This window comes from Fragaria vesca, linkage group LG3 (genome assembly GCF_000184155.1).
Source record: "Fragaria vesca subsp. vesca linkage group LG3, FraVesHawaii_1.0, whole genome shotgun sequence".
NCBI classification, from domain to species: domain Eukaryota; kingdom Viridiplantae; phylum Streptophyta; class Magnoliopsida; order Rosales; family Rosaceae; genus Fragaria; species Fragaria vesca.
In genome coordinates this window covers 3,402,765-3,428,660 of record NC_020493.1, presented here as the reverse complement: position 1 = coordinate 3,428,660, position 25,896 = coordinate 3,402,765, and the positions used below count along the sequence as shown (strand labels likewise).

General features: G+C 39.6%; 5 protein-coding genes across 7 annotated transcripts in view; 2 read left to right on the top strand and 3 right to left on the bottom strand.

The window, feature by feature from the left end:
• The window catches only part of LOC101310880, a 1,534,871-nt gene that overhangs the window by 319,179 nt on the left and 1,189,796 nt on the right, over positions 1-25,896 (bottom strand). The window lies entirely within an intron of this gene.
• LOC101305344 (B3 domain-containing protein Os07g0563300-like) lies at positions 4,166-11,585 on the top strand. The gene is made up of 13 exons (XM_004293448.1): positions 4,166-4,485; positions 5,650-5,731; positions 5,826-5,924; positions 6,027-6,366; positions 6,479-6,827; positions 6,980-7,076; positions 7,237-7,411; positions 7,729-7,805; positions 8,324-8,587; positions 9,296-9,345; positions 9,879-9,992; positions 10,152-10,219; positions 10,472-11,585. Exons 1-13 carry the CDS (start codon positions 4,343-4,345, stop codon positions 11,239-11,241), a joined length of 2,628 nt encoding a protein of 875 aa, XP_004293496.1. The 5' UTR covers positions 4,166-4,342; the 3' UTR covers positions 11,242-11,585.
• LOC101291500 (vacuolar protein sorting-associated protein 28 homolog 2-like) lies at positions 14,664-16,768 on the bottom strand. 3 transcript variants are annotated; one of them, XM_004293567.1, is made up of 3 exons: positions 16,525-16,768; positions 16,333-16,434; positions 14,664-15,708 (listed from the first exon to the last, which is right to left on the bottom strand). In XM_004293567.1, exon 3 carries the CDS (start codon positions 15,585-15,587, stop codon positions 14,958-14,960), a length of 630 nt encoding a protein of 209 aa, XP_004293615.1. In that variant the 5' UTR covers positions 15,588-15,708; positions 16,333-16,434; positions 16,525-16,768; the 3' UTR covers positions 14,664-14,957. The 3 variants fall into 3 exon arrangements, with proteins under 3 accessions (XP_004293615.1, XP_004293616.1, XP_004293614.1); XM_004293568.1 differs by lacking the exon at positions 16,333-16,434 and adding an exon at positions 15,755-15,761 and having other exon boundaries at positions 14,664-15,699; positions 16,525-16,553; XM_004293566.1 differs by lacking the exon at positions 16,333-16,434 and having other exon boundaries at positions 16,525-16,767.
• Positions 17,499-22,164, top strand: LOC101308548 (pre-mRNA-splicing factor SYF1-like). Its single transcript, XM_004293459.1, has 5 exons — positions 17,499-19,122; positions 19,724-19,908; positions 19,988-20,158; positions 20,912-21,364; positions 21,494-22,164. The coding sequence occupies exons 1-5, from the start codon at positions 17,601-17,603 to the stop codon at positions 21,926-21,928; spliced, it is 2,766 nt and encodes a 921-aa protein (XP_004293507.1). The 5' UTR covers positions 17,499-17,600; the 3' UTR covers positions 21,929-22,164.
• LOC101303095 lies at positions 23,415-25,284 on the bottom strand. The gene is made up of 2 exons (XM_004293522.1): positions 24,505-25,284; positions 23,415-24,181 (listed from the first exon to the last, which is right to left on the bottom strand). Exons 1-2 carry the CDS (start codon positions 25,142-25,144, stop codon positions 23,745-23,747), a joined length of 1,077 nt encoding a protein of 358 aa, XP_004293570.1. The 5' UTR covers positions 25,145-25,284; the 3' UTR covers positions 23,415-23,744.

Below are 25,896 nucleotides of genomic sequence, written 5' to 3'. Positions count from 1 at the left end.
ATATCGATGCATGGATCAATCTAAAAACCAGCAAGCTAGGTGTGTTGGGCTTGGTAATAACTAATGAAACCCGACCTCGGTGACAAGGGTTTGTCACCTTAAGGTCTGTCACAAGCTTCCTTTTTCCTAAGCTACTCGTGCGGCCTTAGCACTTTCCTTATGCTAAGTCAGCTTTATTCACGCAAACACTTTGGCTAGAACACCCGAATGAAGGGAGAAGATCTTTGAAAGAGAGAACTTGTATTAAGCTTTAAGAGAACTTTACAAAGCTTTACAAGTGAGCTTGAATGCTATTCAACTTTCTATGCCTCAAATGAGAGGGGTGCCTTCCTATTTATAGGCATCATCCCCCATTGTCTAAGGTTCTAGATAATTTTAGGACATTTACAAGTATAGAGGTTTCTAGAGTTTTCTATACAACTCTAAGTGTTGCCTTGAGTATTCTAGCGACTTCCGGAGTAGCCTTGAGCATTTAGCCTCTCTAGGGTTCTAGAGTGTTCCGGAGTGTCCTAGAGACTCTCTAAGGTTCTAGAGAGTTCTAGAGTTGTCCGCATGCTTCCCGATCCTTCCGGAAGCTTCCAAGACCTTCCATAATATTCCGAATGCTTCCAGGACCTTCCATAATGTTCCGGATGCTTCTAGAATGCTCATGTGCTCTTCAAAACCTTCCTCGAGCCATGCTTGCATCAAAACGCTCAAGAAAGCTCCTTGTTAATTTGGCTGGGCGTGACATTAAGGTGACTACAAATTCGCAATGCATGTTTTCTTATCCAAAACTAATCTACTTGCATGTATATTGAATCAAATGTTAGACGATTTTGTGTACTATTAATTTTTGAATGCGGGACTTTCGATTATATATGTAGATGTTCAAACCAACACACTTCACAACCAACATACAAAGTTCATGGTCGCACACCGAAATAGCATAAACTAGAAGATGACGATCGAGTTGACGACAGAGAAAGAGATCGAGTCGATCGGGAAACTCTTAAGTGGATGGAGGCCATGGGAAAGAACTCAAACTCTAAGTGGATGGAGGCTGCTGGAGTTATCACTTACGATCAGTACAAATAGTCGATGAGATTCCAATAACTAAGCTAGAGTTTAGTCAAAAAACAAATCGTGCGTGCCCTAGGAAATTAAACAAGGTGCGCTGGCGATCGAGCATCATATATGTGAATGCATATGCATGCATATTCGATCCTCTTGTCCATGCATGATTTGCCGAGTCTTGCTATAATCTAAAGTACAACAAGATATATCCTAGACCATTATATTGTACTACGTTTAAGTCTATAACTGACTCAGCCTATCCTCTTCGATTTCTTCTGGCCTGTCTTAATCTTAGCCTCCTCCTCCCACAAACTACAAAGTAACGCAGCTATATACGTCCTAGTTGAAACAAGCTCATTATGCCTTTTTGATCATAACAATCATGTATGTTTGATGGATATTGGGAAACCACCTAGGCAAAAACTAGCAGAACCAAACGATTGGATAGTATTAAGAGAAGTTCCACGAGTGCATCGAAAGTCAATCACGAAATGACAGAGTTAGAAATAACTATCATGCATGTAAGCTAGAGCAAGAAGTTTTACGGTGAGAAATAAAAATATATAAGTTAGGACTCAAAAAATATAAATGTTCAATTATAAAATATATATAATAATCGTACGTTATCAATTATAAATGTTAAAAAAATAAAAGAGGAACTCACATGCATGAAACAAACTAACTTGCGAGCTTGTTCATCTTATGCACACAATAAATCACGTACGTAATCGCTTATATATTCAAGACTTATAGCACGTCCACTTGTTTAATATGAATCAAAACAATCATGAATCAAAGACTAGTGGAATAAAATAATAGAATCAGTATCGATTATGAATGGTTGATACTCATCCCTTCTTCTTCGTTTAATTCAATCAATTCTTGCTACGTACATATGCCAATTCCGATTCTTTCACGTGATACTAAACAAATGATTAATACTTTTACCCGAAATTATTTTGATTCCGTTATATGTGTAATAAATTCAAACCCCCCGTAATGATTCCATTCGATCCCAAGTAAGCATAAAAAACAGAATTTTGAATACACATAAAACAAACTATAACATGACAATTTATTCATCTCATTACATAAGTGGATTATCCAAAGCTCTTTGGTCCAATGGTCCAAATATACGTATACGAGAGAAGGTACATGTGGCTGTCCGTCAGTGCTCAATTATCAGTAGAAATGTCAAAAGAGTGGCTTTCGATCCTAGGAAAGGAACAACAAGGAAAACAAACAACATTGTTAGATGTGGCCGAGACTATTCGCTAAGCCTGGTGACTCATTCATATAATGGTCAAATTAAACTATCGTATTAGACACATAAATATCCCAATCGAGATCATGCTCGTGGCACTACTTCATTGTCCTTAGCTCGTTTTATTACTTGTTATTCTCTTCTCTTGTGCATGCATATTGCTCCAGATGAGCATTCTAATTAGTATGAGATTAATTAGTCAAGTAATTTGTTTTATTTTCTTTCGCAAAACACGTGGTGTATCTAACCAATTACAATAATATATTACTGTTAATTATATATTACCCGGCTAATTAATCGTTCCCCACGGCGCAGCCAAAGCCGGACTACTTGATTTAATTAACGAAACGATGATTAAAATCTGTATTAAGTATTAACAAAGCGATTCCCATGTGAGGTTGGGAATTTTCATACAATAGTTTTCTTTAGGGTTTAATTAACGATATTTGGGACTTGTGTTTTTGTAATAAATTATTATTTATGTCTATAATCTTGCAGCTAGAAGCTTGTCTATGTGCTCAACTTTCTGCGTCACCATTTTCATACGATAATTATTATTTTTTAGACGGGTAACAAGAGTAACTTATTTTTCTCTTATGAATGAGTAGTAAGAATGACTTGTTGATGTAATAATTTTTGTAAAAACGAAAAAAGGGTCATCCCAAAAAGAAAAGAAAATGACAATCAAGTTTTACCCACCTAACTAAGTACCAAAACAAGTAAGTAGATGCAAAAACGTTACATGAATTAATGTCTTATCTTTGGATCCCTTGAAGTACAAACGAGGAAAGAAAAGTAGGCGTTACGTGATTTGCATGCTTCATTTTTTCCCACTACTTCTCCCACTCGCACAACTACACGACCTCCCCTACTCGCTCCCTCTGCCCTTATCGGTCCACCCCAAGTCCAACAACCACCCCAATTTACCAAAACACCCCTCACCCATGGGGAGTTGGAGGAATTTTCGCTTCATTTTTCACTACAATTGTAAGGTGTGTGAAGACTTGTCTGACATTGTAAATGTTAGTTACCTTATTGTATTTTTAATGTAATTTTTTTATTTTCTAAAGAGAAAAAAAAAAAGATTTCAGATCTGATGTCATTCTAGCTTGAAATAACATCGACTTATGATTAACATGTTCAATAAGCTTTAGAGTGCGTTTACTAATCAGGAAATCATTCTCATTTTCCTCTAAAAAATGTTTGTTTACTAACACCATGGGAGAATCAATCTTGTGTGAGTCCCACAATAAAATTTGGAATTATTCCCCCATTTTCGTTCCTTAAGGGGGAGTTGGTATTGATTCTTATTCATAAGTGAATCAACTCTTTCTAAAAACTAACCTCGTAATTTTGTGAAAACTCTAAACTACCAAATACAAAACTCTATGACATTTCTACATACATGAAGTGTTTTTTTTTTGTAATCAACTTCATTTATATTATGATACCTTATTTCTCATTCCTCCAACAAATAAACATGCAATGAGAATGACTTCTTATCTCTTTGATTCCTTCTCTCCCCCATTCCATATCTCTCCAATTCATTCCCAATCTCATTCAAGTTTAGTAAACGCCCACCTATATATATAAATATATATATATATATATATAGGTTTGGGCGTGTGTGAATTGCTAGTTTAATTTTGTTGTGGTATCTTAAAAGACATTATTCTAAATAATAAATGTGTAACTAACTCGTCAATATAACCGCGGTTGATTTTAAATAAATAAAAAAGAATACCACAAAGGAAAGGAAGGACAACGACATCAGATATTGGAAAAATAGAAGAAAAAACGACGACGAATTTCTCTCTCTATTTCTATCACTCAAACAAACTAACAAAAAGAAAGAAGAAATGCGCTTCTCTCTCTAAAACCTCTCCTCGCTCTCTTTTTCTCGCTCTATATGATTACGTACAGATCAGGCTTCGATTCCTACACAGAGCTCCAGCTCCAGCTTCTCTCTCTCTCTCTGAAGCTCAATTTCTAGGGTTCTAGCAAAGCGAGGCTCGCACTTCGATGTCGTCGTCGGCTGCGTCTTCTTCTTCTTCTTCCTCCAAGTGCTGCTACAATTCCGAGTGCGGCGAATTGAAGCCGGAGCACCCGAGGAAGGCCTGGCGCCTCCGCACCGGTGACTGCGCCGAGCTCTGCGACAGATGCGCGTAAGCCTAAACCAGTGTTCTTTGCTCTTTTGCTTTCGAAATGGTTCAGTGACGTCGTTTTGGTTTGCTTCGATTGTGCGGCGTCGTTTTGACTGTGTTGATTGGGATTCGGTTTAGGGTTTTAGGGAGAGAGAGAGAGAGAGAGAAAGTTTGCTAAATTTGGCGCACTTGTTCCGAGAGTTTTTATTTTTTTGGAGGGTAGTTTGGGGAAATTGGTTTGTTCGTTGTGTTCTTCGTTTGAATTTTTGATTCTAGGCGCTGAAATTTTATTTGGAAACTGTTAAACTTAGTTTAGGGAGCTCCGTTTAACTGGCCTCACAAGTAATTTCGTTTTCGAAAACACTTTCGACTAAGTTCTTTGCTGATATAGAATTTCGTTTTGGAAAACCCTTGCCAATGAATTGCAAATATAACAGAAATTCAGAGTTTGCAATTTCTTTTATTATTAATCTATTTAGAATCGGTGTGCAAATAGGCCTACTTATTTCTTTTATTCTTGAATTTTTTTTTTGATGATATATTTGGACAGTCTTTACTCTTTAGTCAAAACTGAGGTTGGATGGTGGCTGGTATTGAGTTGAATTCTTGAACTTGTGGTCAAAATTTCGTAGGAGGACGACCAAGTAAACCATAGTTAGTTTGTGATTATTCAGTTGCACATGTCTGTGATGTTTGTGTATTTGCATGCATTCTTCTGATAAGAAATTGAGAGGTCCCCGATTACTGTGCGAGTTCTTCCATGTAATGACTGATGCAAATACACCCTTTATTTTGTTTAAATTAATCAAAGACAGAATTAAAATCACAATTAGACAGGTCCTTGTAAGAGCTAAGTTCCCAACATGTATTGTTAACGTATTATGTCCCTTGGTCCCGCCTAATATGATAGTTTATTTATGTTCATGTATTGGAAATATATCTTTGCATGGTGGTGTATGCGCATATGTGATAAATACATAAGGAAGGTTTTGGAGTTTTTGATTTTTTGTTAAAGCGATTTTCCTTCGTTTTTAGTCAGATGGAAGTGGATAATTTGAATATGTATTAATGTTTCTTTACTGTGGTAGCCATTTTGTTGAAGAAATCCCCTCTGCCTATACTATAACACATGCTTAGTAATGAATTAATGACACTGATATATTTTGTTTTCCTCTGTGATTCAAGTGTCATTTATGAAGAAGGAAGATTCTGTGAGACTTTCCATGTGAAAGCTTCTGGGTGGAGGTGTTGTGAGTCGTGTGGAAAGGTGAGGGCCATTCTTTTATAAATAATGTGGTCCTAAAATGATCGACTCAGTAGATTTTACTTTGAATGTTGTTTTGATTAGTCTTACTTTGCAGCGCGTTCATTGTGGATGTATTGTTTCAGCTCAAGCCTTTACCTTGTTGGATCCTGGAGGGATTGAGTGTGTAACATGTGCAAGGAAATATATTGTTCTGGTATGAATGTTTCAAAAAAGTTTTCTTGTATGAATGTTCACCATCATACTATTCAATTGTCAATGTATGAATATATATACAATTTCTCTTTTGTTACTTCAGACATCGAATCCAGCATGGGCACCAACTTTGTTATTTCATTCACCTTTTTCTGAAAGACCGAAGGACATGTCTGGAAAAAATTGGACTCAGTTGGCTGGATCTGGCCCTGTACCATGGAGGCAGGCACCTAGTTTTTTCAATTCTTCAATTTCTTCACCTGATTTGCATACGAGAGTGCCATATGATATTGACGGTTCAATGGGAATCAATAAACTCAATGCTGGTGAAAGAATTTCAGTCCATCCCTTGGAAAAGAAGAAAGCTGAGGACTTTTCTGAAAGGCTAATGAAAGTGAATCTTGCAATTGGCACACCAGTTACTTTTGAAAATGGAAATTCAGGTAGTGCTTCCGTTTTCCATAGTCTGAAAATACAGACATGTTTACTTGGGATGTTTATTTCTTCTTTGAGCTATGGTTTGATGGCTGATTGTTGTGAATATTTATGTTGTAGGAAATAAGCGCATGGAGCAAAGTAGGTCATGTTTAAATGTATCTCAACAGCCTATCTCTTTGAAGGAGGAACAATCTACCCCACAGTTTGTCCTGTCTGTCCCTTATGTATCAGCAAGTGATACGAATGGTCAAAAAAATGGTCAAGTGGTGGTTACAGGAACCAATTTGCAGCCTGCCCTTCCTATGGCAAATCAATTTCATGGTATTCGTGGTGCTTCATACAATGGAGTTGAATTGTCTGGTGATACTCAGATCCGCTATGCAAAGTCTGGTCTAGATGCGCGAGGAAGACTTTCCCGGTACTGGCCTAGGTTTACTGATAAAGAGCTACAGCAAATTTCTGGAGAGTATCCTTTGATTCATTATCTTGTTTCTTGTTTCTTTATTTTTGTTTTCTTTTCTATGTACATATACTGTGTTGTATATGCTTTACCAATTATAGCTGTTGTGATGTATGTAGTATAAATTATGATTGTGTCTATCCTTGACCATATTTAAGTTCAAATTCTGTCATTACTCCACTATTTGAGAAAATGTTGAGTGCAAGTGATGCTGGGAAGATTGGACGTCTGGTATTGCCGAAAAAGTGTGCAGAGGTGGGTCCTTAAATCTCTTGGATATGGCATTTGTTTTTAGATGATAGTAGAAAGATTTGCATGAGATATTAAGTATCAGACATTTTAATTTGGTAGAAAAGATATAACTTTCTATGATTCTTTATATCAAAGATATTAATTTTCTGCCGCTTCGAGACAGGCGTACTTCCCACCGATTTCTCACCCTGAAGGGTTACCACTTACAGTCCACGATTCACTAGGCAAGGAATGGGTATTTCAGTTTCGCTTCTGGCCCAACAATAATAGCAGAATGTATGTTTTGGAGGGGGTTACTCCTTGCATACAATCCATGCAATTGCAAGCAGGCGACATAGGTAATGGTTTGATATCACGGAAGAAGATTTTTTCGAGTGCACTGTGTAATTGCTTAAGGAGTTCTAATCCAGGACTCTGCCAGCACTTGGTGTAAGAGTCCTAGTTGACTTGGTTGTGTGTCTTTCATTTTATGGATTTTCTCGCGCTGCATTATTTGGCTCAATATGATTGATCTCTTGGTAGTGTATTGCCTGGAACCTGTTGTGAATGTCGTGTGTATATACACTACTGGTTGTCCTGTTAGTTTACCTTAATTCATCTAATAAGTTACTTTGTTCCTTCACTTTGACACTGAATAATTAATCTGTTTCAACAGTGACATTCAGTCGATTAGAGCCCGGAGGGAAATTGGTTATGGGGTGCAGAAAGGCTTTAACTGCCCCATCTGATCAGGTTTGGCCTAGAACATCATCCTGATCCTTGTGACTGTTTTTATGTTTTGAAATAGATTGGTTTTTTTTTTTGTTTTTTGTTTTGTTTGTTTGTTTTTTTTTTTTTATGTTTTGAAATGGATGGTTTAAGTGGCATGTTTCTTGGATAATTTTGGCCGAACATCAGATAAACATTATTGATGCTCTTTAATTGAGTAGGATGATTTAGGTAATCCCATATATCTTGGACTCTGCAATTGGAGTAGTTAGTAATCTTTTGTTGCATGTGTTTTGTAAATTTATGTAGATATATTGTTTTTTTTCCCCTACTGCTTATACTGTCTTTGATTTTACATTTGTTTGCACTTGACAGGAAAATGATACGAACAAGATGGGGAATGGAGCTTCTGCCAATGCAGATGTTGGTATAACAGATACCAAATCTGGTGAAGTTTTTTCAAATGTATGTTGTATTATAAAAGATTCAGATGTCATATTAAAAACAGTTAAGAATCACTTAGCTTTTCATCAATGAACCAGGCTGAATTGGCAGTTCGTAGTACAGTTGCCAAAGGTGATAAGTCAGGTTACGTATCAAAAGATGTAGTGGGAGCTAAATCTTTGATCTCTCGGAAAAGGAAAAACAGCATCTTGGGTTCTAAGAGTAAGCGCCTGAGAATTGAAAAGGAAGACCTGATAGAGCTGAAGATAACATGGGAAGAAGCTCAAGGACTGCTTCGCCCTCCTCCTAAACATGTTCCTACTGTTGTCGTGATTGAAGGGTTTGAGTTTGAGGAATATGAGGTACATATGAAAGTATTACTCCTGTTTTTTCTTGAAGGATTGCATTGCCATGTGTTGTTCATAGTATTTCTCAGTCAAATTTTCTTGTTACCCTGACAAGGAAGACGTACATTGTTATTGTTGTATTCCATTTCTGTAATTTTGTTTCTTCTTTCCTCTTTATTATGATATGTCGATATAGATGATGTCGGATGAGGATTGCCAAAACTTAGGTATACTACTTTAATCTGACTTCCAAAACTTAAAAAAAAGAAAGAAAAAAAATACTAATGAATCATGGCGAGCTTCTTTTACTGATTGAATACCCAAGTTGATTGTGACAATAATTTATGATAAAAGCGTCTTCATGATATTTCTTCTCTCTCTCTCTCTCTCTCTCTCTCTCTCTGGTCTGCCATTGGTCTCCATTTCTTCTGTTCTGGATGCAATAATCAATTTCTTGGTTTGGGTCTTTACTAAACAATTTCAATTTGTAAAATTCTCGTCATTTTTTACCTGAACAATTCTCGTCACTAAAGGAACGACACAGTGGGGGTTGATCTCACCCTTGGTTTAACTGTTTCAAACCTCAAAACCCATTTCACACACCCTTCATTAAGAGACGGAAATACTTCTTCGCTTTTAGTGATTTTAAACATCATGATGTTCTATTTAGGATTAGTAGGACTCCCATCGTTTGTATTCTGACATTGTGAGTTCATCTTACAGGATGGTCCGATTCTTGGGAAGCCAACTCTTTTCACTACGGGAAGTAAAGGGTGAGTCACTGCCCACCAATATCCGTCCTAGAGCTCCACATTAGTTTTCTTTGGTATTTATGAATGCTTTACTTTAATGTGTATTCGTCACAAAATTTGTTCATATCCTTGTGGACTTAATTGACGATTTTGTGGGGAAGATACGTTGTTTGTATAGTGGTGCCTAAATGCTGCTGCTAGGTGAAATACTTTAATTATTGACATTCTTCTCTGAATATTTTAAAGAACTAATAAGCAGTAATAGTTGTAAGCTTGTAACTCTATATTCTAAATTTCTTTGTCTTGCATTTTCTGTTCTAGGTAAGCAAAATCCATTGTTTTCCTTTTTGTTTGTCTTCTTTTTATAATATACCAAGGGAAAACAGTTAAACATAGTTGATTTGTTGATGTTCCCGCCTTCCCTGAACTTCTAGTCTCCATATAGGCATGATGGAGTTAAACTGAAATATGCTTTGCTTTTCCATTTGTCAGTATTAGCTTTTCTGTCTCCTTATATGCTAGCCATTTCTAAGACTTCATTTCTTTTGCGCCAGTGAGAAGATTCAATGGGCACAATGTGAAGTCTGTTGCAAGTGGCGCAAATTGCCTGTTAATGCTCTTCTTCCCTCAAAGTGGACTTGCTCAGATAATTCATGGGACCCTGATAGGTAAGATAGCCTGAGGCTTTTGAGTTCTCATGGATACTGATGCCTGAACCTAATCTCCCCACAATTCACTCTAGGAAAAGACTCAAAAGGAGTTAATTTGGTTGTTAACTTTTAGGTCCAGCATCTGGGTGTTATTAATGTGTTGCAAAATGCTATCAGGTCATTGTGTTCAGCAGCTCAAGAGTTGACAATAGAAGAGCTTGAAGATCTGCTTCCCCGTAACACAGGTTTAAATTGATTGAAACAATTATTCTAATTACACTCACCTTTTATCAGAGATCATAAATTCTGTCTGCTTCTATTACTCATGGGAGTCTAACTTAAAGCTATCATCTTCTCTTCTGTCTGGCTGACTATATATTGTGCATTTTTGCTCTTTTTTCCCCTTTTCTTGCAAGTAACGAACTTTTCATTAAAGGTGATAGTTGTGTATCATTTCAATTGATCAAATTTATAATTATTATTTTTTCATTAAACAGTTGCTCCTAAGAACGTGAAGGCTTCTAAACAGGACCCAGATAGCATTGAAGCTTTGGAGGGGCTTGATACACTTGCAGACCTTGCTATCTTAGGGGAGGGTGAGTCACTCCCATCAGCAGCTCAGGCCACAACAAAGCATCCCCGACATAGGCCCGGATGCTCATGCATTGTCTGCATCCAGCCCCCCAGTGGGAAGGGTCCTAAACACAAGCAAACATGCATCTGCAATGTGTGCTCAACAGTAAAGCGCCGCTTCCGCACGCTAATGATGCGGCGTGAGAAAAATAAGTCGGAGAAAGAAGCAGAAACCACACGAAAAAAGCAGCAGCAACAGCAATTTCAAGACGATGACACCCTCTTAAGTGGTAACACAGGAAGTAGCAGTCCGAACAACCGAGTGGAGGTCCTGGACCTTTCTGATGATGACTTCAACAGGACGAAATCTCCAACTCCTCCTTATAAAGGCCAAATTGACCTGAATATCCAGCCAGAGCGGGAGGAAGATCTATCACCTGGCTCAGATTCTGGTGGTATGATAAAGTTGCTCCAAGATGCTACAGAGAGGTATCTCAGGCAGCAGAGGCAGAGTTTATCAATCTCTGTTGGCGGTGAAAGATCATTGGGCAACAAGTCACAGCTAGCTGGAATTGAAGCAGGAGGAGAACCACTTGGCAACATTGCAATTCTTGGGAATAACAATCATGATGGTGGCAATGATCATCCTGCAACTTTATCCATCAAAGCATCAGCATCCATGACAGCAACGTGATAATATCGATGGAGTCCATTGTGTAATGATACGTCGATCATCAATTGGTTGTTGGTTTTGAACCAGTTATAGTTTCTGTTGTACATTCATCATTGACACGGTGTCTCAGGTTGTACATAAAGAAGAGAAGTAGGAAGAGGGCAACTAGTCTGAGACACTATAGCTAGGGATATGTTGTTATATAAGCGGAAATATATAGGGAAATGGTGACTGCAATTGATTTGGGTGGAGGTTGAAGCTGTGTAGTTTCTTTTTTGGACGCTCACCCTACTGTCTAGTACAGAGGCATTGAGGATGCAACTTGTATCAATTGCATTCACCCATTGTGTATTTTGCATTTTTGGCATGCAGGAGTTTGGCAAATATCGATTAATTGATCATTATATTGTTCATTTCATTCTTTCTGTGGTGACATCTTAGAAATGACAAATCCGGGCCATCTGTCTTTAACTCTTAACAATTGTCTCCAACGAAGTAATGAAGGCCCTTTGAAGGCTTTCAAAAGTATTTCATATGTTGCGTATGTCGATATTCATATTTCAGCCATGTTCCTTTACTTGTAATTTCGTATTGGAAAAGGCTTGCAAGTAGAGTATTTTTACAGTTTTTCATTTCTATGTTATTGATTATTATTCTACAGGTTGAACATGATGGTTGAACTCGATAGTTTTATGGCTAATCCGTAAATCCCTGACTTTCTTGTCTTGATTTTAGAAGAAATTTTGAAAGCTCAGCCTGTTTTAGCATCTACTGGTACCTTAACGAAATCATCCAAACTTGTAGCGAACTTGAAAAAAACTCTTCACCAGCAACTATGGTTAGGCTCTGTGATTGGGAGGAGAGAAATGTACAACCAAGTCAACCAAGCTATCTTGAAGAAAATAGAAAACACTATGACACTAGTGAACCCCTCAGAAATTTCACACCAATCTTTAAACGGCCTAGCTTGTAGGTTAATTTGGCTGGCTCTGATATCAAATTAATCCCGACTTTTTTTCTTAATACCAGAAGATGTTCTTTTAGAATCCTCCAATACCTTAATGAAATCATCCAAACTTGTAGCAAATTTTATTACATAATGTATACGGCGAACTACAACAAAGACATCAAATTTCTAGCACCGAAAGTCTTTAAATTAGTATATCGCACGAACATAGAAATAAGTTTGGTATGAAACTATAGTCGTGGACGTACAATGAGAAGGAATTGAACATGGTTCACTTGGATATCATAACTCGTTAATGCAAGTTAATTATATTTAGGCGAGAATAGTCAGCAAGAAATGAACCCAAAAAAAAAAAAAAAAAAATCTTCACCAGCAACTATGGTTAGGCTCTGCGATTGGGAGGAGAGAAATGTACGACCAAGTCAACCAAGCTATCTTGAAGAAAATAGAAAACACCATGACACTTGTGAACCCCTCAGAAATTTCACACCAATCTTTAAACGGCCTAGCTTGTAGGTTAATTTGGCTGGCTCTGATATCAAATTAATCCAAAGCCTCAAAAAAGAAAGCAATCGCTCACCAAAAATAAGGAAACTTCGCTTTGCGTCCATTTTGTTGGTGTCAGTTTCTGCTTTTGTCCTCCTTTGTGCTTCCTCCACATTCATGCAGAGCAGCAGCAGAGGAGGAATATGCAGAAACCCCAATCCCATTTCATCACCTTCGACAGTACTACTACGTAAACACATATCCTATTTGATTGGCTTGTGCATTACATGATCTCAATCTTCTTTGTGCAGCACTGAGTTTCCATTTCACGTAGATATAAAAACGACCAGATCAAGGATCATATATAAAATCCAGTCAAGATGAACGACTTGTTTTCGAGCTCGTTCAAGAAGTACACCGACCTGAAACAGCAGGCCTACCTGGACGACATGGAGTCCGGGAAGGAGAATATTAATCTTGACAAGTTTTTCCAAGACGTAGAGAATGTCAAGGATGATATGAAACAGGTGGAGAAGCTCTACAAGCAGCTGCAGGATGCCAATGAAGAGTGCAAGATTGTCCACAACGCCAAAACCATGAAGGAGCTCCGGACCAGAATGGACTTGGATGTTGAGCAAGTCCTCAAGAAGGTCAAGATCATTAAGGGGAAGCTGGAAGGTCTGGAGCGTTCAAATGCAGCTCATCGAAACAACCCTGGTTGTGGACCTGGTTCTTCAGCTGATCGAACGAGAACCTCAGTTGTTAGTGGCTTGGGGAAGAAGCTTAAGGACATGATGGATGACTTTTCAGGGTTGAGAGGAAGAATGACAGCTGAGTATAAGGAGACTGTGGAGCGTAGGTACTTCACTATAACAGGGGAGAAAGCAAGCGAAGAGACTATTGAGAATTTGATATCAAGTGGAGAAAGTGAGAATTTCATGCAGAAGGCTATTCAGGAACAGGGGAGAGGTCAGATTATGGATACAATTTCCGAAATTCAAGAAAGACATGATGCTGTGAAGGAGATTGAGAAGAACTTGATCGAGCTGCATCAGATATTTTTGGACATGGCTGCACTAGTGGAAGCACAAGGGCATCAGTTGAATGATATTGAGAGCCATGTTATGCATGCTAGTTCCTTTGTCAGACGCGGCACAGATCAGCTTCAAGAGGCTAAGGAGCAGCAGAAGAAATCAAGGAAGTGGACGTGCATCGCTATACTTCTCGGAATTGTTCTTCTGATTGTCATCCTGATTCCAGTCTTGCTGCAAGTTTTCCCACATCTAATGTAGGAATTGCTATACTTCCTGAAATAGTTCTTGTGATTATTCTCATCCTAATACCAATCTTAATGCATGTTTTCTCACATCTGATGTAGGACTAAAAACCAGCAGAGTTAGATCTTCAGAAAAGTTTTGTTGGTGCTGTTTCAACATCTCACCTGATCCAACTTGTGACCCAAAGCAAAGTACATTTGGACAGACCGAAGTTCGATGGGTTCATTTCAAATTGGCGCATTCTGCAAGGTGTTGAAACTCAGTTTCGTTCACATTTGAGTGAATCTCTGGAGAGGACCTAATAAACAGAAGCTTACAATGACAGTCTTATGCAAGAGTTACCAGGAAATGGAGATCATTTGTACTAGCAGATCTGCTCACATTTAATGAATGAAATTGCATTTTAAAATTTGAACTGCTTTTCCTAACCCCTTACCATGATTCCCATCTGATTTTGATGAATTTATTCATAATTGCACTATTAGAATCAAAATTCTCAATAGCACTGACGAAAACATAAGTAATAAAGCCACAACCAGTGCACCCATCCTAGATTCTTATCAGTAGTTTAACTGTTTAACAGAAAAGGCCAAGTTTGGCGCACCTAACCAAAACCAAATTTGCAGAAGCCTGTGGAAGTTATGGCATTAGTGAATATAGTATTGATACCATACTTTAGAAAGGACTTCAATCATTCATTCATCAATTAGGTTAGTTTCAAGTGCCCTGTAATGGAGCATCCTCATTCATTAAAATCAAACATTACAAATCTAGAAACCAACTATAACTCTTTTAAGTACTTCTAGCATATAGTTTGATCGCACAAAATACTAATATTTAGTTCAGAATTGGAGTCATATGCATAATATATAGGCTGCAGAAAATTAGGAGCCCTTGAAAAAGATCAACGAGGTTCTAACAAGTAGCTGTATCCACACAAAACACTATATATCGAGTCACCCACAAAGAACACCACACCCAAATATTGACAAACTACCCATCACCAATCAATTACCAGCATTGGGTAAAGCTGCCATGAACGAGTTATAGGATGACTCAAGATCAAAGTGAAGCTGCCTGGCCTGTTGCTCTGTCAACTCATCTGCTGCACCCATCTTTGACAGCCTTGCAATCCATTCCTTCAACTTCACCTTCCCCAAGAAGTCCGATGGCAGAAAGGTCAACTTATTGAGAGATGTTGCGAGGTCCGAGAGCAGGGGGTGCACCTGATCAACTGCAATCATATTCAACTTCAATGAGTCCATTGCCGTAATGAAATTCTGTGTGCACTCTGCCACAGCAGCAGCTGAGGAAGTCATGGAAGAAGCTGCAGCAGCTCTGTGCTCCACTGTGGCAGGAACTCCTGAGGTCACAAGGCGGTTTATAGCTGCTGGGCAGTCCATCTTATATGTATCGGCAAAGCGCTCAATGCTTGGGATGGTGTCTTTAAGAGTGGATGACAAAGTCTTAAAATGTGCAATGAGTTTTTGGCATTCAATCTCATACACCGATGAAGTGATCACATCGCGAATGTATGCCCTTTCAAGCTTCTCAGTGGCCTTTATAATGGCGTATAACTCAGAGAAATTCTCATACATTTCTCTTTCACGCTTGTCATTCCATAGCTTGACCTCCATTTTTCTGATGTAATATACCGAGTCTTTCAAATAGAGAACAAGAGCTCTTAAGTCTGCGTGTGTATGTCGTGGACTGGAGAAGAGGACGGGACACGCGCAAAAGGGGAAAGAACTTTATTCACTGAAGAAAAAATCACACACAGAGCAAACAAAGGAAAACATAAGACTTTATCACTCACTCAACAACAGAAATACAATGGAACATCCAGGCTTCCTAGCATAGATAAGGAAAAAATGATTTACTTCATCTAACTAAAAGCATCAAAAGTTCATAACACTTCTGCAAAGCGTAGTTTGGCACGTTGAAGAATGTAGCAAGAGAGCACTTTTAAATACAAGAACCAATCACAAAAACCCGTACATTCAGTTCCATTGCTAGTTATAGCCTACGAAACTCACAATCAAGTCGGGTATATCACAACATTTCGACTTAGATGAGCTCATAACAAACCAAACCAACATCTCGACTTTGCAAGTAAGTAGCATATCAAGAATAGCAGGGCTAGAAAAAACCATACTACTAACCCCAAATCCTGAAGAGATATTAACAAAAACAACTACCATTCTACCTAAATACTTCATCCTCAGCATCACAAAGATACAAACAATGCCTTAAAAACTCCACTATGTTCAGTAAAATAGAATTCTAATAGAGAGCTGAAATGACCTGAAAAATCTAACAAGTCTAAATCAAGAAACACAAACCCATCAAAATCAATCAAAACCAGAATGAAACAAGTTTTACCCTTTTAACTATAACATAGAAGCCATGGCCCCCATCACGAGTTCACGACTTTGGAAGCCATGGCCGGTCATCTCAAGCCGACATGGCCGCCGAGACCCAACCCTAGAATCCGAAATCAAAAACAACAACACCCTAAATCAGAACCAATCCCCAAACGCAAAGCAGATTCTTGGTGGGTTTTAGAGAGATTACCTGATTATGCTTCTGGGTTTCTTGAGCTGAGGAGAAAGACTGGAGCTTTATTTTATTTTTATTTTTGGGGAAATTGAAACTTATTGAGGGTTGGTTGGTTTCTCGAAGATGATGAAAATTTGCAGGAGAAAAGACAGAGAGGTGGATTTGGGTTGCGTGTGTGTGAGAGCGTATGATATTATTGTTTCTTGTTACTGCTTACGGCATCTACGTGTGTGTGTAGCAGTTGAAAAAGTTCCGCTCTTTCCAACACCGCGTCCTCGACCGTTTTATATTCGGATCCCGGTCAGAATTGTAGTCGATTAGTCGGGATCCAAATATCTAACCGCGAGTTCCTAATGTGGTCGAACTCGCGTTATCATGTCGCGTAGATGGCATGTCTGACTAATTTTATAAGTTAATTTCAATATGAGATTTTATATCTGATAGTATTTTGTGATGAATAAAATTGTGTTATAGCGCCGAAGTACTTTTCCATACATTCCTCAACTTAAGTATTGCACTGTTATGGTGGCCATATGTGAGCTTTTCTTTTTTGTTAAAACAATGACGTGACATATATTTGAAACTTTATAAGAGAAGAAGAAGAAGAAGAAGAAAATTGGATCATGAGCGAACATAGGTTTGACTATGAATTTAGGACGGGACTCGCCCATACCAAAGAGAAGGAGAAGAAGAGAAACAATGTTAGGATGAGAATACCTCTCAAAGTTTAACGAATATTAGCCGAGTTAACGGACAAAAATAAGTTTTGGATACGTATGTTGGGTCGGTCGTTGGTATCATTAGGTTAATATCAAAATGGTCGTCATTAGGTCAATATTTGATATTGACTTAATGACGGGGCGAGCCCAGGCATATTTTCTTCTGGGCCTAACAAGCAATCATTACATCCAAAATAGTTTTGGGCTTGAGGCCCAAAAAATGCACCGGATTAGATCTTCCCCTTCAAATTTTTAACAGAGCTCACACTCTGTTCCTCATTCCAATTAGGGCTTTCTCACGCCCAAATCTCTATCCCCCAATTTCAATTCCGGGAGAGGTTTAGGGTTTTGAAACACCCCCCAAAATTTCCCATGGCGATCTCTCAGGAGCTCTACCCCTCCCAAGACGACCTCCTCTACGAAGAAGAGCTTCTCCGAAACCCTTACAGCCTCAAGCTGTGGTGGCGCTACCTAATCGCCCGATCCGACGCGCCGTTCAAGAAGCGCCGCACCATCTACGAGCGCGCCGTCAAGTCCCTCCCCGGAAGCTACAAGCTTTGGCACGCCTACCTCCGCGAGCGCCTCGAACTCGTCCGGAGCTTCCCGATCAACCACTCCGAGTACGAAACCCTAAACAACACCTTCGAAAGGGCCCTGGTCACAATGCACAAGATGCCGCGGATTTGGATTCTGTATCTCCAGAGCCTGACGGAGCAGAGACTGGTCACCAGGACTCGCCGGAGCTTCGACAGGGCGCTGTGCGCTCTGCCGGTGCAGCAGCACGACCGGATTTGGGAGCTCTATTTGGTGTTTGTGAGCCAGAAAGGTATGCCGATCCAGACCTCGCTTCGGGTCTACCGGAGGTACTTGCTTTACGATCCTACTCATGTTGAGGATTTCATTGCGTTTTTGATTGACTCTGAGCTGTGGCAAGAGGCGGCGGAGCGGCTGGCCTCGGTGCTCAATGATGATCAGTTTAGGTCGATTAAGGGGAAGACGAAGCATAGGCTGTGGTTGGAGTTGTGTGATTTGCTTACTAAGAATGCCACGGCGGTTTCGGGGCTGAATGTGGATGCTATCATTAGAGGCGGGATTAAGAAGTTTACGGATGAGGTGGGGAGGCTGTGGACGTCGCTGGCGGATTATTATATTAAGAGGAGTTTGTTTGAGAAGGCTAGGGATGTGTTTGAGGAGGGTATGCAGACTGTGGTGACTGTTAGGGATTTTAGTGTGATTTTCGATGCGTATGCGCAGTTTGAGGAGAGTATGCTTGCGATTAAGATGGAGACGTTGGGGAGTGATGAGGAGGAGGAAGAGGAGGAGAAAGGAGAGAATGGGAGGATGGAAGATGATGGAAGTGAAGAGGAGGAGGAGGAAGATGTTCGGACCAATGTGGAGTTGTCCGTGGCTGAGCTTGAGAAGAAGATACTCCACGGGTTTTGGCTACATGATGAGAATGATGTCGATTTGAGGTTGGCGCGATTGGACCATCTTATGGATAGAAGACCTGAACTGGCTAATAGTGTGCTTTTGAGACAGAATCCGCATAATGTAGAGCAGTGGCATCGGAGAGTGAAGCTCTTTGAGGGAAATCCCACGAAGCAGATACTTACATATACCCAGGCTGTGAAGACTGTGGATCCAATGCAAGCAGTGGGGAAGCCTCATACTTTGTGGGTTGCTTTTGCTAAGCTGTATGAAACACATGGCGATCTTGCAAATGCAAGAGTCATTTTTGATAAGGCTGTCCAGGTGAACTACAAGACAGTGGACAATCTGGCTAGTCTGTGGTGTGAGTGGGCAGAAATGGAATTGCGGCATAAGAATTTTAAACGGGCCCTGGAACTGATGAGTAGAGCTACAGCAGAGCCATCTGTTGAGGTCAAACGAAGAGGTAATGCTCATTCTCTAATGGTTTCGGTAATCTTGTCTGTATTTATGATTGGTTTGCCTGTACATAAATCTGTCACAAAAGTCCATTCAGAATAAGAATGATAGAGTGGTTTCATGCAGTACTTTTCAGTTTATAGAAAATTTAAACATGGACGCACTTATAGTATCTATTTTCCTTCATGCTTTGGCGCCAAATTATGATCATCTTTGTTCCCATAGATTTGATTGGTCATTTCTCTGCTCTCTATTAATGAGAACCCAAATAATACTTGAGATATGAAATCTGCTCAACTTCTGAGTGCCTTTTTAATTCTAATGCTGTTTTAAATTTTTATTTGTTGAGAAACAAATATTGTTTTTTCCTTCAATCTGACTTTGAACCCTTTCTGAGTCTGATATTGTTATGTTCTATATTTCCTTTCATATTCTATTTTTCTACAGCGGCTCTTTTTTTTGTTACTCATGCATGGTTGTGTTTGGAAAAGCCTCTGTTAGTTTATCCAACTATTTAAAAGAAAAGGAAAAACAAGGTTGCATGGCTAGTTGTGAGGCATTTCTGGACTCAAACTAATCTTTTGAACCTTTGGTTTATGTTCTTGCAGTTGCTGCTGATGGGAATCAACCAGTTCAGATGAGGCTCCATAAATCATTGAGGCTTTGGACCTTTTATGTGGACTTGGAGGAGAGCTTAGGTACACTAGAGTCTACACGGGCAGTGTACGAACGGATATTGGATTTGAGAATAGCCACCCCTCAAATTATAATCAACTATGCATTGCTTCTCGAAGTATGGCATTCCTCCTATTGCTATTTTCTTGAAATTTCTGCATCTAACTATCCTGACAATGAAAAGTTGACTGCTGCAGGAACATAAATACTTTGAAGATGCATTCAAAGTTTATGAAAAAGGTACTCAAATATTCAAGTACCCGCATGTCAAAGACATATGGATGACATATCTCTCCAAATTTGTAAAAAGATATGGGAAGAATAAGCTGGAACGTGCGAGACTGCTCTTTGAGGATGCTGTTAAAGCGGTATGAAACTTACATTCCCTTTGGTGATCCTGTGTCTGGAAGTTGTTCACTTTTCATTTACATTGTATCAGCATGTTAGTGCTGGTTTTTATCTTTTCACTATTTTGGTGCAATCACAGTAGGAGTTGCACATTTCTGTTGTCATGAGATGGATGGGAATACCTTAGATGTTACAGACCAGGCTGATTTTGACCTTTTGGGGACATTTCCATGCATTCAACTGTGAGAAGTGGTAGGGTTGTGTAGGTCTTAGGTTAAAAACTTGCAACTAAGAACATGATATTGAAACTTGAGCACAGCTGGAACATGGATAAAGACATTGATATAGACCTGCTTGCTGATAAGTGTGAAGAGCGGCTTGCTAGGGATTTAAGTTTTCTTTAGAATAAAGGTTTACTCATCTTAACATAGCATATAAGGACTTAGTTCCTAGTTCTGCTATGAATAGGTCTATTTAATGTCTTGTATTGTAATTTTCATTCAAATCATCATTAAGAAAAATCCAACCCACTTCAGTCCAAATTGTAACCCTTCCTTGATGTTCCTAAAATAATTTAAATTTCACTACAGCTGGAAAAAGATAAAATCACTTGAGTCAATATGGTAACCTCTAGTGTACTAGATCTGATTATTTGCTGTTCCTTGAGTTTTCCTAGTCTAAATTTGTGTGAAATTAGTTTTTGACATCGAGCTCAATGGTGCTGGAATGTTGCTTTCTTATGTACTCATACTGACCTTGATTTGTTCTTTCAGGCCCCTGCTGATGCGAAGAAACCTTTATATCTTCAATTTGCAAAGCTGGAGGAGGATTATGGGTTAGCAAAGCGGGCAATGAAGGTTTATGATGAAGCAACTAAGGCTGTTCCAAACAATGAAAAGTTGAGCATGTATGAAATATATATAGCCCGTGCAGCTGAGATTTTTGGGATCCCCAAAACAAGGGAGATATATGAGCAAGCAATAGAATCCGGTCTCCCCGACAAAGATGTGAAGACAATGTGCTTAAAGTATGCTGAGCTTGAGAAGAGCTTGGGCGAAATTGATCGTGCTCGGGGAGTTTATATATTTGCATCACAGTTTTCAGATCCCCGATCAGATGCAGAATTCTGGAACAAATGGCACGAGTTTGAGGTCCAACACGGGAATGAAGATACATTTAGAGAAATGCTTAGAATCAAACGAAGTGTTTCTGCAAGCTATAGCCAGGTAAGTTCATCAAATCATAATTGTATCTGTATTACTTTTAAATACCCACAAGCTAGGTAGACAGTTTACACGTTCATTTATGTAATTGCTCATTGCTCATTTCCACTTGTTTTTTGGTTGTTCTTGCAGACACACTTTATTCTACCTGAGTATGCGATGCAAAAGGATCAGAGGTTGAGCGTTGATGAGGCAAAAGACAAATTGAAACAAGCTGGAGTCCCGGAAGATGAAATGGCTGCTCTTGAGAGGCAGTTGGCTCCTGTGATCCGTGATACACCCTCTAAAGACAGCAACAGAAAGGTGGGCTTTGTGAGTGCTGGAGTAGAATCACAGACTGATGGAGGGATAAAAGTTGCTGCAAATCACGAAGACATTGAACTACCAGAAGAAAGTGATTCTGAAGATGAGGCGAATGTTGAAATTGCACAAAAGGAGGTCCCAGCTGCTGTTTTCGGAGATTTGGCTAACAAGAGAAAGGATATTGAAGATGATGAGGGTGGAGGTAAGGACGGTGAAAGCCGCCTTGGTGCACTTGAGAGAATAAAGAGGCTAAAGAAAGTATGATTAATGAAGGTTTTGATGCATTACATATCGAGCCCATTTTGTATTCAGATTTCTTGTTGGCCCCTTTATTGTAACCTGTACCTGTATATTTGAAGCAAATAGCGCTCTTAGTTTTCAGTACACTCCATGTAACTGAGTCGTACCGTGGAAGAAAAATGTGATTTCTGGTTTATGTCTCATTTTGGAAGAGGTTTAACAAGAATTACATATAACAAGAACTACGTTGCTTGACTGATTCTACTTCTGCTTTCTTTGTTTGGAAAGCATTTTCGGATGCCATCTTATTACTCAAATGTTTTCCATCTCTGCTAAACAGAAGTGAAAAGTTGCATACAGGCTCGTGAAAACAATGTTTTTGCAGTATCTAAATCTCCATATCCATCCTATATATTATGATCTAAGTAACCAGCAGCCCGATTTCTCTGTTTGATTTTGTAAAATACCACGAACTTGGGTTGAAGAGCACTGCTATTTCTCACGTATATAACGTTAGCCTTTGCATTGACACTTGAATTAAACCGACTTAGTGCATCATGTTCTTTCTCAGAGCTAGTCAAGTCAATCCTCCCTGGAACCACTTTGCACAGTATTACAGCCTTCCTAACCCTAACATCCCTAATGTACTCTAGCGCCATACTGCTCGTTGTAGTACAAATCCCTCTCTTCTCATCTCTAAGAACCGAACACAGACCACATTCATCGGAATCGCATAGCCGCAGGGTATGACTCGAGCCTATACAGCCAAGTGAGCACGACACGGGTGCGCCATAGAACCTCCAAACTACATCAAGGTCGGCCAAGCTACATGGCCCTGCTTGGCTATATTCTTGTGCCTGCACCTGTTCTTCAAAGCGAGAAACCTTTTCTGGTGTATTCCTAACCTTCAGGACCCTCTCGATTTGCTGCCCTTTTCCGAACAAAGGTTCTATTATTGTGTTCATAATGTGTACATGTTCTTCGCCAAGTTCACTGAGTTGTACTCCCCCTCTATTGTTATGCAAGTTCTGATTGATTTGAAGGTTAGGCGGCCTTGAATTGGTTCTTGGTTTGCTACGAGGTATAGAGTAATGCGCAATACAACTTCCAATAAACAACGGTGCCATCCGGATCACGGATCCCAGACAAGAAAACTAAATTATAAACGGCAGTCTTTATATTCTGAATTTCTGATCATGCGTTGTATAGAGGAAAACTATCGATGTAGAACCAAATTCCTAATGACTAAGGAACTCGATCTGTCCGATTGAGGTTAATTAAGCTTCCCTTAATTAGCAAACTACATATGCTCCCCTGAAAAGATTGGATACACAAATAAGGACATGACTTTATTTAGTTATCACACTCCTAATATACCATGGTTATCAAAATCCTACTCACCTAAGGAGAAAACTAAGGACAGACTTGAAGATCTTCTTATTTAGTTACCGCTTCTTTACTTGCTCCCTAGTGATCTTCGATGTGATTCTGTGAAGGTAACAGAAGAATATACAACAAAAAACTTGTACAAATATCATTTGAGCTTTTGTTCTTAATGTACAATATATCAACAAGGCAGTAATTAACTGGCTTTACATTACAGACTAGATACGTACAGACTGACATGTATGTATTTTCTTTTCTTTGACTCAAGAACCAATCCAAAAATTTTAACTAGCTAGCTAGCTCTAATTTTGTATCTTCAACCTAAGCCCTAACCTTTTTTTTTTCTTTCCTGTGACAAACTTAAAATTCAAGGAAAGTGAAAAATCACTACCTGTGCCTAAATTGGAAAAATTAACATTGGTGCATATATATAGACCACCAGTGTGGAACTTGTCTAATTGCTTCCACGGTTGTTCATCTCCATGAACTGATTCAACGACTCCTGCCTCTGCAACCTCATGTCTTCATTGAACTTGTGTATAAACGCCTCCACTTTTCGGTTCAACTCGTCCTGACTCAGCGACGGCTCTTTCCTCAGCTTAATCGCCGCCGGCGACGACGAATTCACAGCTGCCATGGTCACCACCTTCTGCTGGTTTGTCAAGTCCTTGAACGTCTTTGACTTGTGCACTGCCTGTGACGTCTCCTCGTCCACCTCAACTCCACCGTTGACTCCTCCTCCTCCTCCTCCACGGCCGTGATGATCCCACGTGTCACTCTTCTTCATGTGCCGGCTCAGCGGAATCGAACGGCCCTCCGTTATCGTCTTCCACGTATTCTCCAGTGTGTCGTGCCGTTTTGGCGCCTTGGACACTCGTAACGGCCTCCCACCTGAAAAAAAAGTAAATATTTCCCGGTTAGCTCACTATGAAAACGACGGCTTTGTCCCTACCATGCACCATCTTTTGCTTTTCGTCTGAGGATAATTCAGTCATATACAAATCACAACACTGTGAAGTGGACTCTATACGCCATGTTTGAATACTAGTTTGTTCTTACCTCAAACGTGTTTCTTTCTACAAATGAGGTCGTTGTAACGGAAAAGATAGATGAAAATCCTAAAGACTTCACCTGACCTAGTGACTGGTCGGTACTTCTTCAATTATAAATTCGGAATCATGAAAACGGAGGTGAAGTTTATCCAAAATATGTACCTTCAGGGGTGGATCTAGCCAGTTTCCGGTGACTGAATCTTGAAGAGATTAGAGGCTTCTCCGCCAGCAGAACAATATCATCAAATTTCGTAACATTCTTAGGGGTCATCCACTTGGCTCCCGAGACCTCGATCTCATCCTCAGGATCATGATCAACCTCAGCCACAGGCTCTGCAGAGTCGTTGTTGAATAGTACCATAGATGTCACCTCCTTAACCACAGCCTCCTCTTTGTGGTCGTACACAACCGGTGGCGCCGCCACATCCTGTTCTCTGCGCTCGTACACCACCGGTGGCGCCACGTCCTCTTGTATATGCTTGTACACCACCGCTGGCTCCACTTCATCTTCTCTGTGGTGGTATACAACCGGAGGTGGAGTTGATTCAGACTCTGACGAAGGAAGCTTTGCCTGAGGCCGGTCGTGGTGGAACATTGAGGAGGCAGCTATGGTGATGATGATGGCGTTGACGACGACGTAGAGATACGGCGGCCTGAGCAAGGACTTGCATGAGGTCCAGATCAGAGGAAGGTTTGAGACGGCGAACTCAAACACTAAAGGAACGTAGAGCTTCATGGCCAAAGCCAAAGCCACAACGCCGGTCGAAATTAACAGAATCCTCAACGAAACCAGCCACGCCATTTTCGATCGTGTTTGAAGATTGAGATTAGAGTATGTGCTTTTTGAAGTGGGAGTTGGAGAGAGCTAGAGGTAAGTGCGGTGTGGATTTTACAGATGGAAAATGCATGGGGATATATATAGAGGAAGGAGAACAAGTACGCGTTTTGGGATGGGATGTGGGCTGTGGATTTATGTGAGGACGAATGGACAGAGGTGATTTGGGGAGTGTGAACCGTTAGCAAGAGGGGCCTAGTTGTTTAAGGACGAATATCCTCGGATTGGCCCACGTATCAATTGAGAATGATTATTTCGAAGAAAAAATGGAAATAAAAGGATGAGTAAGCGTGGAGCTGGAGGCTCCTTTCATATGGAAGGCTCTTTTGTTCATGGAAATTTGGCAAGTGATGATTAAAAGGTGAGGCAGATGCACCGCAAAAACAAAAGATCTTGCAGTCTAATTTCCATATTACACGCTAATTTTTGAACGGTGTTCTAATTAACTAATTAATATGATGCTGCCAAGTATACTCATTCATCATATTGTTTATGATTTCACGTTTGAATTATAAGGAGTCATTAGTTTTCCAGATATTTGTTTGGATGTAATGAAAACCGCATTATGCAAAACTAGAACGGAACCCGGTTTGACATAATTATTGTGAAATCGACTCTCATAATAAATAATAGATAAAGTTGTTACACACAAATAACATCATAACATTACACTGATCGGCTGAATAAAAAAATTAAATACATACAAAGCTATGGGGCGA

Bases quoted from the DNA above. Each gene is read 5' to 3' on its own strand.
- LOC101305344 (XM_004293448.1), top strand. From the start codon at position 4,343: ATGTCGTCGTCGGCTGCGTCTTCTTCTTCTTCTTCCTCCAAGTGCTGC. The intron at 9,346-9,878 runs GTGAGTCACTGC...CTTTTGCGCCAG, and splicing joins TTCACTACGGGAAGTAAAGG to TGAGAAGATTCAATGGGCAC. The intron at 10,220-10,471 runs GTTTAAATTGAT...TTCATTAAACAG, and splicing joins TCTGCTTCCCCGTAACACAG to TTGCTCCTAAGAACGTGAAG.
- LOC101291500 (XM_004293567.1), bottom strand. From the start codon at position 15,587: ATGGAGGTCAAGCTATGGAATGACAAGCGTGAAAGAGAAATGTATGAG.
- LOC101308548 (XM_004293459.1), top strand. From the start codon at position 17,601: ATGGCGATCTCTCAGGAGCTCTACCCCTCCCAAGACGACCTCCTCTAC. The intron at 20,159-20,911 runs GTATGAAACTTA...TTGTTCTTTCAG, and splicing joins TTGAGGATGCTGTTAAAGCG to GCCCCTGCTGATGCGAAGAA. The intron at 21,365-21,493 runs GTAAGTTCATCA...TTGTTCTTGCAG, and splicing joins TTTCTGCAAGCTATAGCCAG to ACACACTTTATTCTACCTGA.
- LOC101303095 (XM_004293522.1), bottom strand. From the start codon at position 25,144: ATGGCGTGGCTGGTTTCGTTGAGGATTCTGTTAATTTCGACCGGCGTT. The intron at 24,182-24,504 runs GTACATATTTTG...CTTTTTTTTCAG, and splicing joins GGCTAGATCCACCCCTGAAG to GTGGGAGGCCGTTACGAGTG.